General features: G+C 43.2%; 1 protein-coding gene across 1 annotated transcript; it reads left to right on the top strand.

Moving 5' to 3' along the window:
• The first annotated feature begins 1,504 nt into the window (after nt 1–1,504).
• On the top strand, nt 1,505–8,605 carry LOC123142812 (histone-lysine N-methyltransferase, H3 lysine-9 specific SUVH1). Its single transcript, XM_044561557.1, has 3 exons — nt 1,505–1,791; nt 5,607–7,691; nt 8,276–8,605. The coding sequence occupies exon 2, from the start codon at nt 5,627–5,629 to the stop codon at nt 7,649–7,651; it is 2,025 nt and encodes a 674-aa protein (XP_044417492.1). The 5' UTR covers nt 1,505–1,791; nt 5,607–5,626; the 3' UTR covers nt 7,652–7,691; nt 8,276–8,605.
• Nucleotides 8,606–16,231: the final 7,626 nt, after the last annotated feature.

The raw sequence follows: 16,231 nt of genomic DNA on the forward strand, positions 1-16,231 counted from the left end.
CCGTCCACTCTGTCCGTGGCAGTTTCTCCGGGCGACCAACCGGCAACCGCTCCCAACTCCAAATCGAGAGGGCCCAGACACACCCACACATCCCAGATGTTTTCTCGGTCCTTTGCGTTGTGTCATCCAGTTGCAAACAACAAGTATGATCAGATGACACAATTTAAAGAACCACACACATATGTGAGATGTATGACATCTTATCGAACGGTAGAGGTACACGAGGCCAGCAGACCCCCAGCTGTACCCTGCATCCCAGTCGGCCAGGAAGTCCAAGTACATCCATAGGGCGTTGTCCCCCGAGCAGTCAGGAAAGACCACCTCTGTGAGAAGAAACCACAGGTAGGCCCTTGCATACTGCTGCATGGTCCCCGGATCCGCATCTTGCGGGCATTCGGCCCAGTGGTCTAGGAGCCATGCTAGTGCTACACCGGATGTTCGGTTACTCCTGATGGGAGGGCAGTCGCCGATGAGGGCGGTAACCCAGTCCGGTCAATTCTTCCTATCCACGCGCCCAATGAGAGCATGGTCGTTGATCGGTAGGGTCGTGATCATGGCGAAGTCCTCGAGCGTCACCGTCATCTCACCACATGGGAGATGGAAAGAGTGCGTCTCGGGCCGCCAACGGTCCACCAACGATGTGAGAGCCGTGTGGACAAGCGTCGGCGGCGTACGCTTGAACTGGAGCACAAAACCCAAGAGCCCGGCTCTCCTGTAATATGGCTTGTAGCGGTTGTCGCAGTTCATCTCTTTGACCTTGGTGTGGCCCCTCTTACGTAATGGCAGAAGCATCTGTCAATGTGCACACGAAAATAGTTAGAAAAAACTTTTGAAAAGGCAAAATAATATTACTCCTAATTACTCCTAATTAAACAAACCTAAAAACAACAAAAATCAAAATCTACTAGATGAAATAGGGTTCATCTTGTGCCAAATAATGAGTCGAATCGAAAGCTTCTTAACTAAAATGAATTGGAGGGATTGAGAGAGCTTATTTTTCTCGTTTTGGAGCCATCTCGATCCGCAAAAACCGTTCACAAACGAAGAAGATCGGATGTTGCACCACCTACCACCGGGTGACCTGGCGGTAGGGTCGACGGCAGGAAACAACAACCGTTTGGTGGGACTGACGTGGATAAGTGCCCTACCGCCGGGAGCCACGGCAATAGCTTGTTCAAGCCTACCGTCATTGTTCCTGGCGGTAGAAAAAAAGATCAGATCGCAAAATCTTTTGCAACATGGGCTAGATCCCGATTTTATACCAAAAAGGGTCAAAGCACGAAATTTGGCCGCGTGCGGACGCGGTCTTGCACTAGACTGGAGTGTGCACAAAGACGCGGTACCTTTGCTTGCCCGGCCGCCTCGTCAGACCTTTTTTGCCATCTCGGGCGAAACCATCCTGCTACAACCTATACAAGCCCCTCTTTTCTCGGCCCAAGAAAACGCCGCGACCCAGCCTGACACGAGTGGCGTCCCACCACCACCACAGCAGTTTTCCTTCCCTTCCTCGGGCCCGCGCGGGCCTACGCGCCCTCCGCCGTCGGATCCGCGGCCGACGCGCCACGATCTCCCCCTCGCTACCCAACTCGGTTAAACCAGTCTCCACCGTCCCACACAGACGAGTCAGCCAGACAGGCACAGCGGTCCACGCTTCTCCCGTCCGATTTCCACCACGCCAGCGACCCGCCGCCGCGGAGATCGCTCGCTCGCTGTCGTCGTCGGCGGCGGTGGCGGCCAGGAGATCTCCCCGCTCCTCTCCCTCCCTTCGCCCCCGAGAGGCGCTCGGCTCAGGTAGGCTTCCCTCCATCCTCTCCCTCCCTCTCCCGGCCCATGCTAGCACGGCCTCGGCGAGCCGTGCCCATTTCCATCCCTCGGTTGGGGGCGGGCTCCGCGTGGCCTCCTGTCTTCTCCCCGTCGGAGGCTCGGACGACGCCGCGTTCGTCATCCCTCGGCCCTTCTCCCTCCCTTGGGCCTCGCCTCCTAGGGTTTGCTGAACAGTGCTGCGTTCTCCCCGTAATTACATTTCCATGCTGTTTTCGCCTAGATCTGTTCCGACCTAGGTTTTCTTATCAGTGGCCGTGTGCATTTTTCTTTTGGGGACCTTTCGTTTCTACCCCAAATTGGCATGGCAAAGAACACAGCATCGCTTTTAGTTTTAGGCATTTTCTTTTTCAGTACCACTTTTAGGGTGGACGTAATTAGCTAGCTACTAGCAGATCTGCATCAAATTGCCATTAACTCACCTGGTTGGACCTCGTCGGCATTTCGACTGACCATGCCAATTCTACCCACGATTCTTTTCTAGGAAGATTTGGTCTGTATACATAGCATTAAAAGAAGACCATTTTAGCCGTATGCCATTGAAAGGAAAACTTTTGATTGCACTTTGCTATGGCGTTCTTTCAGTGATACAGATCCAAACTTTCCTTCTTTCTAACAGTGTTAATTCTGGACCTAATTACCATCTTCTCTAATTCTCATTTGCATGCATATTGTGGTAGTGGCACATGCGTATTTTCTGGGGGGAAAAGAATGTTGGCCATGTGTGTCGACAGAAGTTTACGGATTGAAACTTTGGGCTTTGTTTGTACTACAGTCTTCAGGTAGAAAGTGGGAGGTTTTGCAATATTTACTTGTACCAGGATGAAACTTTTGCTATAGATGGAGTAATCTCAATGAATATGTGGTTCTTGAAATGTAGTTTGCCAATGCTACGTCTCCACAGCTATTTTCGTTACTCGAACAAAAAATTGCAACCTACAGTACTATTTACATCACCTAGCAAAAAAAGAAAAACAGTTTGCAATATGCTGTCCATCCATAACTGACAAGGGTAACAAGCTGTTTCTTCACCATATACTTAAGGGTGGCAGCTGCAACAAAGCAAACTTCCAAACTATAAAAGATGGTCTGGAACTTTTGAAATCTTCCAGATGTGCTCCTAGCCAAAATTACAGTCTCCTTAAAGCAGGGCGTAGTGAAATGTATACAAGCCCATTGGATTGAAAACGCTAAGCTCCCCAGGGCTCAAACCAATTTGGAGAAAGGTCCCTACCCTTGTGCTGAAATTGCAGTGGAAGAATAGATGCTGCCAGTCCTCTTTAGCTCCTAAAGGGCAGAGCACAAATGATCATCATCATCAAACACATGCCAATGCCTACGTTTTAGCAGCACAAATGATCATCATCATCAAACACATGCCAATGCCTATGTTTTAGCATATCCCTGGTGTTGATTCTATCATTGAGGATCAGCCAGGCAAATATTTCATATGTCAAGACACACCTGCTTTGCCAAATCCTGCTCTAAATCTGTTCAGGCGCGATGTACCTCAACTTCTCTTCTTTTTTATAGTACCTCTCCCCAACTTCTTGGCTGACCTTCACCCGAACTTCCACACCCTTTGTGCTAATCTAGTATTGATGGCAGAGCCCAATCCGAATCCATGGCTCTTGAATTCCTAAGTAATTATATCTTCCAAACTTTTCCCTGGTTCGTTCTCATTCTTGTAAGAGCAAATCCAGTGGCAGAGATAATATATAAGTGGGGCCATTCATATAGGGCAAAACAAAAGTATTTTAAATGTGAGCGTACCAGTTATATTGTCCTAGCAGTAAAGCTTTGAGGTTTTGTGTTTGAAACCTATCAACCATAGTTTTTAAGGCGGTAAGGCGACCTAAGGCGCTGGGGGGGGGGGGGGGCCTTATCGCCTAGGCGACGCCTAAGCGCCTAAGGCGGACGCCTAAGCGCCTAAGGCGGGCATATTTGTAAGGCGTTGGGGGGGCGCCTTATCGCCTAAGCGTCGCCTAAGCGTCCAAGGCGGGACGCCTTAAAAACAATGCTATCAACTTATGGTTTCTTTCTCATATTCATATCCTGTACACCTCCAATGACCACAAAAACAAGGAAATGCTGAATTGACGAATCGAACACAACTGAGACTTTCCAGTGCGCCAGCTTACATATGTCCAATTTCCATGTTGGCTTGACTTGGTCTCCTGCTGGTCCCCTCACTCTGTTGCTGGCAATTGATGGAAAGAGTATGGTGACTAGCTATTCAGCAGCATGATTAATCAGCAGGGGTTAGGATTTGCTTGTATGTATCTGGTTTTGGTGTAGCTGTGTCCTGATATTGACTTCAGAAAACTAATGGTGCTCATGGACGAAGCCAACATATTACATGTCATGTGGTTCTTGCATTTGATGGCTACTCTACCCTTGATACTTAATATTACTATATCTTTTTCCTACATCTCCTACATCTAAAGGTTTGAGTTGGTGGTGAGTTCACTCACCCTTCTCACCACTCTTGCATGTGGACCTTTCGCAAAAATATTAAAATATTGGGGCAATTTAGAATCAAACTAGGCACCTTATCTAGAGGGTTCTAGCTTCTTATCATCTAGCCCATACCAAGAGTATGACAAACATGCCAAAAGAAAAAGAGTATGACAAAGGAATTGAACAACATCTATTAGAAGTAGCCCGATATCATTTCCCCAAGGGTCTTCCATTTGTCGTCTTTCTTTCCCAGTGCCCATTCTCTAGCCACCTCTTCTCTTCAATCGACATCCTCCAACATTTCAAAATTTGAAAAATGATCCTGCTTCAGTTTTTCCAATGTCTCCTCCATGGTCACTTCAATTGCTCCAGCACCCTACCGTCAACGAACCCGTCCCTGTCTTTTCATTTTTTGACTTTCCGACGGGAATCTTTTCGTGTTTTAATTTTAATTTTTTGTTCTTATTTTGACAGGATTATTGTGTAGTGGAACAGTTAAGAGGACTAAAATTGTGGTGAAACCAACATAATTGTAATGTTATGCAACCCAAATCATGATGATAATATATTTGTGTGATATATTATAAACTATTGAATTGTGATCATATATTGATTTATTCTGGATACCGTGCAACGTACAAGCACTTTGGTAGTAGTTTTACATATTTTAGTTAGTGTTATCTAGCTGTCCTAGTATTCTTCCATTATCAGCGCTAGTTAGTAAATGGTACTGATGTATACAACTGTTCTTCTACCCTCTGCTACCGATGGTCCAATGCTACTTGTTTAGTACTACCTCCGTCCTCGTTTATTGGTTCCCTTCGTATTTTGTGTCAATGTTTGATTATAAATTTAACTAAGAAAATACTAATGCATGTCACCAAAAATTATATCGTTTGATTTGTATTTTGAACATAGTTTCAAATGATGTTATTTTTGTTATGTATAACTTATATTTTATTAGTTAAAATCATGGTCAAAGAATGAAACTGAACACGAGGGGGACTAATAAACCAGGACAGACGTAGTACATGGAAGGAAATGCTCTATCTAGTTAAAAGTGCAAGTAATTCTCAAAGGGCAATTATGGTCCCATCAGTTCTTGTAGATTTGCTCTAGGTGTGGTTTCTGATTTGCTTTTGAAAAGATCAATGAGTAACAAAAGCAGTTGAGACTTTAGTTTGGTGTTTAACTTCCATGCTGGTTGTAGTTACATGCAGTACTTTCTCCAGGGTGGAACCATGCTTAAGGATTCACTAAGCGCTGCTTACTCCATTTTGATTTTGTTTCTGTATAGTCCACTGAGGTTTTCCTTCCTTGTGCAGGAATTTTTGGTTGATTTAAGATGGACAGGGCTAGGAATTTTATACCTGGCCCTAATCAGGAGCTTCTGGATATCAAGCCAATAAGGTCTTTAGCTCCAATGTTCCCTGCACCCATGGGAGTCAACATTAACCAGTCAAGCACCCCACCGTTGGTCTGTGTGACTCCTGTTGGCCAGTTTCCTACAGGATTTGGTGGTGGAAACCTTCCTGCCTTTGGATCATTCGCCACCTTCAATGCTACCGTGAATGGTTTTTCGCAAGCAGGCACAAGTGCTAATGGGGCCATTGATGCTACTCCTATCTCAGCATACAAGACGAGATCTGGGGCTACAGCACTTGGTGACGATGAACCTTATTCGGGTAATCAGACTTCAGCATCTGGACGCAAGGCTAAGAAGAGGTCAGCTGGTTTGTCTGCTGACAGCTCAGATGGAGTTAAGGCCAAGCGCCCTAAGCCTGTCTACAAGAATCTTGTTGCTGGCAAGGAGCTTGCTTTCTTGCCAGCTTCACCAAATAATCCTAGGGAGATTGTGGAAGCAGTTCATATGACCTTCGAGGCACTCAGACGTAGACATCTTCAGATGGATGAAACACAGGACGCTAGCAGACGTGCAGACCTGAAAGCTGGCGCCATCATGATGGCCAGTAATATCAGGGCGAATGTGGGGAAGAGGGTAGGGACTGCTCCTGGAGTTGAAATAGGGGATATTTTCTATTTCAGGATGGAGCTATGCATCATTGGGCTGCACGCTCCTAGCATGGGTGGCATTGATTACATGAGTGCTAAATTTGGAGCTGACGAGGATTCTGTAGCAATATGTATTGTTGCAGCAGGTGGTTATGAGAACGAGGATGATGACACAGATACACTGGTGTACAGTGGTTCAGGGGGTAACAGTAGGAATACCGAGGAGAGGCATGACCAGAAGCTTGAGAGGGGCAACCTTGCTCTCGAGAGGAGTATGCACAGGAAGAATGAGATAAGGGTTGTGCGGGGATTCAAAGATCCAGCTATGGTAGCTGGCAAAATCTACATATATGATGGCCTTTATAAGATCCAAGAGTCCTGGACGGAGAGAACAAAATTTGGCGTCAATTGCTTCAAGTACAGGTTGCAGCGTGAACCTGGACAGCGTGATGGAGCTGCAATATGGAAGATGACTCAGCGATGGATACAAGATCCATCGACAAGAGGCAGGGTTATACTACGTGACCTATCATCTGGGACTGAATCGATCCCAGTGTGTCTCGTCAATGAGGTAGACCATGAGAAAGGACCTGGGCAGTTCACCTATACTAATCAGGTCAAATACTTGAGACCCGTCAGTTCCATGACACCCATGCAGGGTTGTGGTTGCCAGAGTGTTTGCCTACCTGGTGATGCCAACTGTGCTTGTGGGCAACATAACGGAGGTGATCTACCGTACAGCTCATCAGGAGTGTTGGTGTGCCGCAAGCCAATAGTATATGAATGTGGTGAAGCTTGCCATTGTACCCTGAATTGTCGGAACAGAGTGAGCCAAAAAGGGATCAGGTTCCACTTTGAGGTCTTCAGGACGGCAAATCGAGGCTGGGGTCTTCGCTGTTGGGAGCCTATTCGTGCTGGTGCATTTATTTGTGAGTATACTGGGGAGGTCATCGATGAGCTTAAAGTTAACTTGGATGACAGTGAAGATGATTACATTTTTCAGACTGTGTGCCCTGGTGAGAAGACGCTAAAATGGAATTTCGGGCCTGAACTTATAGGTGAGCAAAGCACGTACGTATCAGCTGAGGAATTTCAGCCACTGCCCATCAAGATAAGTGCAAAAAAGATGGGAAATGTCTCGCGTTTCATGAACCACAGTTGCTCCCCAAACGTCTTCTGGCAGCCAGTGCAGTACAACCATGGAGACGACAAGCACCCACACATAATGTTTTTCGCACTTAATCACATCGCTCCCATGACAGAGTTAACCTATGACTATGGTGTGGTTGGAGAAGAGACCAGTCATAGAGCCAAGACCTGCCTGTGTGGATCATTAACCTGTCGTGGGTTATTTTGATGTACATTGTGGTGGATCAACATGCAAGCCAATAAGCTAGGTAAGATTCTTTGCCTGATTGGTTTGCTGTATTACCAGTGTATTCATCCATTATATTTACTAAAGTATGCGTCTATTTCATCTGATTCCGAAATTGCTATATTTCTCAAGTGTTCTGTTATGTGATCCACCAATATTTTTTTTTTGCATGTTCATATCAGAGAATTTGACATTTTATCTTCCTCTAGCACTAATATTCGTTTTTATCACAAAGTGTTGTAAGAACATGGGACCGCATATGTATAATTGATGATAGGCAAGCACAACTCTAGTCTTGAAATGCTGCGTAACACATGTTATTTTACCCATAGCCAAGCTGCAGGTGTGTTTATACTAGCTACAGCGGAAGAAAGGCTTGGCTTTCTGCATCTAAGTGCTACCACCTTTTTTTGGGGGATTAGAATATCCACCATCTTTTGAGTACTACCATCTCAAAGTTGTTAAGATAGATGTTAGTATCTTTATCACATTTTTGGATTAATTGCGGGTTCGTATACCATCTTTTTTGGGGTGGGGGATTAGAATGTCTACCATCTTTTGAGTATCTGCTTTTACATAAACACTAGTTGTTTGCTCGTCTTGCAGATGTTTCTGGTGCTACCTAGATTGTACCTATGTTGTGGCATTGGTTTCTGCGAAGATGGCGCCGTTTCTGGAGTGAGAAGACAGTAAATTATCTTGGAGCTGAGACAGAATGCCCATTGCCTCGCCATTTGTTCAGATACTTCTGGATGATTGCGTGTATTGATGTATGTACTGCTGCAAATCTGCCTTGTCTTGCTTTTTTCGCCAACCATTTGCAACCATCTGTGTAGTAGGCTAGCGTCAGTTTTAACTGGATTGGACCTCTGGCTGTTAGCTGCTTGCAACTTGTCGGACTCGGTGCTCGCTGTTAAAGCATGTCGCTTGGTTGTACTTTCTGTGTTGCCGGATGTGTCTATGATACCCACTCGTCTCGCTGGCATGTGGGATCTGGACGAGAGTGTACTGAAGCCATGGGGAATTTGCCAATTCACATGCATTTTTTCTAGGAAAATGTTTGTATTCAACCACTGATTTTAGCTTTTTGTTGGTCGGCTTCCTGCTTTAGTTGTCTGATCGAGAGCGGTCTATCGAAGGAGATGCTCATGGGACAAGGAGAGGTGTAGGCGATGGAAGACAAGTTTGATGAGTTAATCAATGCCAAGGAGTTGGCGGCTCAATAGATGCAAACCAAAAAGGAGTTGGCGGAGAAGACGCAACGAGAGAAATTGGCGCGATGGGGATAATGAACGAAAAATAAAAGACTGCAAGAGATGGAGGGTGTAAGTTTCAACTTCAGGACGATCAATCGATGCAAAAGAGAACCGTTTCATAATGTTGGATCCAAAAACCACGGAGGATAATAAGGCGAGACCATTTTTGGGAGGTGGGGCAATTGAAGATCATTGCTTCTATGATGCCATGGAGATGCAAACACACGTGAGGAGGGAGCGTCGTACACTTGGGAGAAGGCAAATGGTGCCGACGACATGTGACTTTCCATGGCGGTTGGATGTGTGCATGATGATTCCTTTTGGTTGAATCTTGGTGTTGCATAATGCTTCATCTTTTGTTCATGCATTTGGAACCTATGTTATGTTTAAACTTGAATTTGAAACTTGAAAAATATGGTTTGGTTTGAAATGTTGCTGAAGTAAGTGATGTTGAATGGTGAAACATTCGAATGACATCTACGCGAAATTGATGATTAACAAGACCGCATATGCATAAACATGGAAGAAACAAAAGCGGAAAAATTATCAAGGCTACAATTTTTTTCTTTTGAAACATATCCAGGCTACAACTTTAAGGCCGCAGTCTCCAAAATATTATAGAGGGCACCTCAATCAGTTTTGGTGACTAATGATTTTGAGCTCTTTTTTTTTAGAATTGACTACGATTTTGATGGCTTTACTAAAGTTTCTTTTATAAGCCGGCACAAGTGAGCGGCACGACGCTGACACCCGCAATAAGCGGGTATAGTGGTGCGGTGAATAGCTGCTATAGTTGCAAGCAAACAACTTTCTTTTTGCGGGTGTAAAGGCACAGTACATGCTTGCAGCAGCTAGTCGCAAACATTTTCTTCCACTTCGGTTACTTTGGTTAGAACGAAAATCAAACTGGAGTTCCGGTGACCCAAACTATTGGTTCCACTAAATTAGTAGATTGATTTGGTTGTCAATTTCAAAAAACCGTATTCATTAAAAACCAAAAGAACCGAAATAACCAATTACGCTGCCCTAGGAGCAATGGTGTCAATGCAGTGAAGCACTCAACGAATCAAACGCCACAACATGTCAAATAGCACCAGAAGTTAGTTGAAGAGGAAGGAAGAAGCTACTCCCTCCGTCTAGGTGAGTAAGTCATCTTAGGTTATGCACCGTGACCAAGGAGGAGGAGAAACCGAGAGAACTTAATGTTCATTTGCTAATTAATAGCATTGCATGGAATGAACCAACCACTGCATGTCGTGTTTGGCAGTCTCAAATCATTAAAAGCATGCACACCCCACATCTCTTATTGGTTGATATGTTAAGAAACAAGAAACGAGGTAGAATTTAATACATCACGCCTAAGTGTTTTGGGATTATTTAATTTTCGTAAGATGACTCACACACCTAGACGGAGGGAGTAGTGAACATCGCAGATGGAGGCAAATATAACGTTGTTTTTTAGTTTTTGCGCCTAAAGAACCGTGCCGTTTGATCAAATCACAGCATGGTCCAAACTCCGTTGCATCAGTCGTTAATCTACTGGATGTAGCCATGCACCTAGCTTGACACGCGTGCCCTTGTAACACAAACGTCGATCGGGAATAATTTTCACGGGGAGCACCAACTGCACCAGCACCTCAAGGTATCGGTTGGTGCGGAGCAATACAACATCTCATAGCCATGTCAACACGAATGTTTGGAACATGGTTCCATGCATACCTGTTAGAATAGTAAAATAAAATAAATACTAAAAAAAATTCTGATTTTCTTTGTAACATACATAGCCGTCCAGTATATTCGTGTGTGAAGTTTTACAAAGAAATGACATCCGTGGTAAATTGGAAAAAGTGAAAAAAAAATGAAACTATATTGAAAAGCACTGTTTGCTAAATAGTAAGGTCTCATTTGTATTTTGTTCATTAAGAGTACCAAGGGTGTCAATACTTTAGGAAACTTCGCACGTGAATAGACTGATATACCAAGTTCGATACCCTAGAATTTCCTATAAATAAAAAATTACTAGTATTTTTTTAATTTACTATTCACATGGGCACAGTGAAGCCATGTTCACCTTGGTATTTTTTTGTCAAAAACTCTCAAATGAAAATTACACAAAATTTATGAAACAAAAAGCAGATAGGACTAGTGAGATACTATTCGTTAGATGTGTATTTGACAGTATTTAAAGTTTGAAAGTACTGTTTGTCTTTTCAGTTATCAAACTATGACTGAAATTTATGCTGCCAACCCTCCTTCTAATCCATGATAGCAGTATAAGACCAGCCTCCAACAACACGATGACAAACTAGAGATGATTCACATAACCAATGCACTCACGAGAAGTTAAAAGTGAAAGAAGAAAAGGCAATGATGAATACTCAAGGTCACAACTACCCAACTCATATGCTGACTCCATGGCTACATTACTCATTTCACAACTGAAATAAGAAATGCCCCGGATGTGGATATTTACACCCAAAATGGTCACTCGTCACCAATGAAGATGCGAAGGCCTCCAAGGCCATCACATGGACCGGAGATGGGACACTGGAGAAGGACCCGATTAGATAATGCCTGAACCACATGGGGGTGTCTTCAGAAAAAGAAAAAGAAATGAACAAGGTTAGAGCCACGGCCGGAGAAACTTTCGGTCCCCTCACCTCTGGCTGCCATCTTGGCTGGGGGACCACGGACCTACAAGAGTTATGTGTTCTTTGTCAGCGTATTATGGTGTTTTTTATTTATTTTTGCAAATAAACTTATTCTAGTTCTTTCTTCAATTGTACCATGGAGCTAGAGATGTATGCGTCTTTGGAGCTAGAGAGATATGTGTCCTTGCATATTTGTTTATTCATATTTGATGTGTTTATTTTGTTGCGTTATGCTATTTTTGTTGGCTTGATTTTTTGTGGAATTTGGATAATTCCTCCACTGTACGATGAAGATCATGTGATTCGACATCCTACATTTCTAGAGGATCATACAGGTCCAAGTACATTCATTACTCACGATTTCTCATCTTTTTGATGGGTGGCTCAAGGGGCTCTTAGAAATCATTATTGGTATTCAAGTTCGTGCGGGTTAATAGGTGACAATATCGCTGGTTTGGTATAACTACAGTCTCTTTACTAATGTCTCGAGGGTATTTTTCTTGCAAAGATTGATACGACAAAGTTGTCTTCAAGAGACACATTTTAGTCAAACAAGAGTTTGTATTTTCTTGGATGTTAGACCCAAAGTAGTGTATCTACAATGATTGTGAGTATTACAAATAGAATTACATGTGTTTCTAAGAGAAAAATATGAAAACATCTTCAATAAAGTGATGGAAGCATGGCGGATCCCGATACTTGCCGGCGGGAAGATTCCTGCTTCCTTTTAGGTATTTTTTTAGCTTGTTTACGGTTTGTCCTATTTAGGAGGGCGAAGCGACCATGGCTCTGTGAAGATGCAATAAGATTCTCTCCGCCTAGCCCTCATCCGACGGTGTGTCTAGCGTCGTCACAGGGCATGTGGAGCTATGTCTCCGGCGTCTTGCGGGATTCGGTCGGTATTTGTCTTGGTTGCATATGTTTGGATCCGTTCTTTGTTCGTCTGCTTTCACCTATATAAATGTTTGGATCCTTTCGACCTATGCTTCTTTTCATCGGTGACGATTGATGTTTCGGTGTGATGGTCCTTTATGACCTTAGCATGGCAATTTTCTGATTGTCAACTACAACAAGGTTTGCGTGGCTCTGGTGAGGGAGGGGCGATGACGACGACACATATTCACTTCGCTTTCGGTGCTTGTAGTTGTCATTAGTGATCTATGAACATGGATATATTTTTATTACTTCTTGTATTCTTTGTACTGTCACGATGTTTGATGATTATATCAAAAGCTTTTGAAAAAAGTGACGTGCATAGGTGTTACCAAACTAGTAGAAAAAAGGTCCATTAGTCCTGGTTCATAAGGCCCACTTGTCCCGGTTCCCGAACCGGGACTAAAGGGTCGGTATTAAAGCCCCCCCCCCCCCTAGTCCCGGTTGTGTTGCGAACCGGGACTAAAGGCCCTCCACGTGACCGCTCTCTGGAGCTCCACATTTAGTCCCGGTTGGTAACACCAACCAGGACTAAAGGATTTTTTTTGAAATTTTGATTTTTTTGATTTTTTTTGATTTTTTTATTTTCAAATTTCTGAATTATTTGAAAATTTAATCTCTAATCACCCCTCATCACTGCTCAATTATGAACCACTCATTCCAAATCATCTAACTTTCCGACCGGTCACCCATCCTCTCACTACTCCAGCCTGAGAACACTTAACTTTCGAGTTCTATTCCCCCTAGTTTCCATGTCTGCACTTGTAGTTTTCCTGATAATACTAAGGTGTGAATCCTATTAACCCTTAGGAGTTGAACTTGAGCATTAAGCACCGTTTGAGTTTGAAACTATTATTTTAAAAACAATAATTATTTAGTAACACTAATATTTCTTGAATAAGTAGTTTGACTAGATTTGACCATAGTTTGACCAGATTTGACCATAGCTTGACCACAGTTTGACCAAAAGTAAAAAAACAAAAAATAATTATTTATTAACACTAATATTTCTTGAATAAGTAGTTTAACCATAGTTTGACCAGATTTAACAAAAATTCAAAAAGCTGAAATTTGAGCATATCTTTTTTACCTTTTAGAATTTGAGAATTCTAAAAATTTGCAACCAGGTCGTAGGCTTTCAAAATCGGATGCGGATTTTCGTGTTGTTTTTTTTATATATTATGCAGGGTTTTTCGACATCGTATGCAAAAGATATGGCTATTTTACTTTTTCATAACATTTTTTTGCAAAACATGTCCATTTTTTTAAAAAAAATTCCTAACTAGTAGCTGTAGTAACATAACTACAACTCGAAGGATTTTAATTTTTAAAGTTTTTATCATTTTCTTTTGTTTTTTACAAAACTGAAAAGGCGATTGGGGGGGGGGGGGGGGGGGTTAGAGTTTGAACCTTTAGTCCCGGTTTGAGACACGAACCGGGACTAAAGGGCATCGCACCCTTTAGTCCCGGTTCGTGTCTCAAACCAGGACTAATGGTCTCATTTGAACCGGGACTAATGCCTTCCCGACGCCGTAGCCGCTCGAACCGGGACTAATGCCCGATTCGTGATGCAACCGGGACTAATGTGTATATTAGGCCGTGACCAAAGCCCTATTTTCTATTAGTGGAGTCAGCATGGGGCTTAGCTGAGGCCATGACTCCCCCATGTTGCAAGAAATTACCAAATTTTATCAGTATGCAACTATGGATTAGACGTTCCATTAGCTCCCACAAAAAGAAATCCTAGCTCTGTCGCTATGCTAAAGGATAGCACCGAAGACATCATGCAGGTCACAGATAAGATGGTGCCTTCTCCTTAAAAAAAGAAAAGGAAAGATAAGCGCATATATATCCACGCATGTGCCCTGACGATGCCTGCGGATAGCGCCGTGCAGGTCTCCATTTGCCCGCATCCACAACCACATTTTTTATATCTCCATACCTAAATCCATGCAAATTTATGCACGTCGATCATACAATGCAAATTCATCATAAATTCAATGATACAAAGATAGTGTAGCCCAAATAAATTCATTACATACCAAAATAAAATTCAGTAGTTCATACATAGATAAGCGATACATGAATGAATCAATGACTTCAATTGTCGCGGTCATTGATCCTCTTCTTCTTGCGGAGCAACCACTTCTTCCCTTCATCATCCAAGAGGTTGATGTCCTGCAACACGATCCTTGAATCTGCCGCCTCTCTTACAAGCGGCAACTTCTCTTTCTCAAGCTCAAGACCATGCATTGTCACCGTTTGTTCAAGCTCCCATTTTTCAACCTTCTCTTGCTTCTTAAATTCTACTTTTATATTCTCCAAGATCAACCTCTCTCGGTCATACTCCATATTCCCTCATCGCGCATCGATGAACATCTTGTACCTTTCCTCCTTCTTCACCTCCTTGGCGGAAAAAATGCCCGTCCAAGTGGTGGACATTTTTCTTGCTGCGCCTTCGCATGCCATCCTCTCCTTCTCCCACTTGTTTCCCATCACCTGCCAGTTTCTTTTTGACACATTTGCTTGCATGTCTGCCTCATCATTTTCTTCTTCTTCCTCATCGAATCCAATTGATTGAGCGGAGCTAGACCCATTGTTTTTCTTCATCTTCTTCGTGCCGTTTTCAATACCCTTGAGGACGGTCTACCACTTGGGCTTCCCATTCAATTTCTTCCAACAATGTGAAAAAGTGAACGCCTACTTCTCCACTTGATGGTACAATGCCGCTGCCAAAGTTGCATGGGTTTGAACTTTGATGCCGCTTTGGTTCCGGTCAACAACTTGTTTAAGATAACTAACAAATTTGCCCATAGCCTCTTGAAGAGTGACCATCTATGTTGGAGAGAGCATGTGACACGTGGTTGGTAACGATTGCGTGTGGCTTCACATAGTGTTTTTGAAGTTTTTGGATTTTTGGATTTTTTTCCCAATATGTCTCTCCTTTTTGCTCGATTTCACATAATGGATCCATGCTTGTGTCACACCAACTTTCACATAGCAAACCATCTTCAAATTGTGCGAGTGAAGGACCTCTAGGCTTCACTACTTTCACATCAACTTTCTTCTTTGTTTTAGTGTGTGATGTTTGCCCAAATTCAAACACCGAGGAATTGGTATCCTCGATGGTAAATTGCAAAGACTCTTGACCATCATTTATCATGTCATGCAATATTTGTTCCTACAATATGCATCATAATTTAACTATCGTCCTACAAGTTTGGTATGATGGTATGTGCAACAAAAGAATTCATGAATTCAAATTGGAAAGGGGCAAATATTGTACCGGGGTCTTCGTCGGGCGTTTTATCGAACAACGTGTGGGCATGCCCGGAGCCGACATTGCCCGACGACGCCCGATGCCTTTGGAGCTGCTGAAAGTACATGTAGTCCCTATGTGTGGTTTTGGTAATTAAATGGCAATCCTAATGGACTAATGTTTGCATTGAGTTGTACATTTGAAGGAAAGTTCCATTTCCAATGCATGAAGAATATTGGATGAACTGAAGGATGTTTGTGTTGGAAATATGCCCTAGAGGCAATAATAAAATAGTTATTATTATATTTCTTTGTCCATGATAATTGTCTGTTATTCATGCTATAATTGTGTTATCCGGAAATCATAATACACGTGTGAATACATAGACCACAACATGTCCCTAGTGAACCTCTAGTTGACTAGCTCGTTGATCAACAGATAGTCATGGTTTCCTGACTATGGA

This window comes from Triticum aestivum, chromosome 1B (assembly GCF_018294505.1).
Source record: "Triticum aestivum cultivar Chinese Spring chromosome 1B, IWGSC CS RefSeq v2.1, whole genome shotgun sequence".
Taxonomy (NCBI): Eukaryota; Viridiplantae; Streptophyta; class Magnoliopsida; order Poales; family Poaceae; genus Triticum; species Triticum aestivum.

What these genes read in the sequence shown, in the direction of transcription:
- LOC123142812 (XM_044561557.1), top strand. Translation starts at nt 5,627, where the DNA reads ATGGACAGGGCTAGGAATTTTATACCTGGCCCTAATCAGGAGCTTCTG.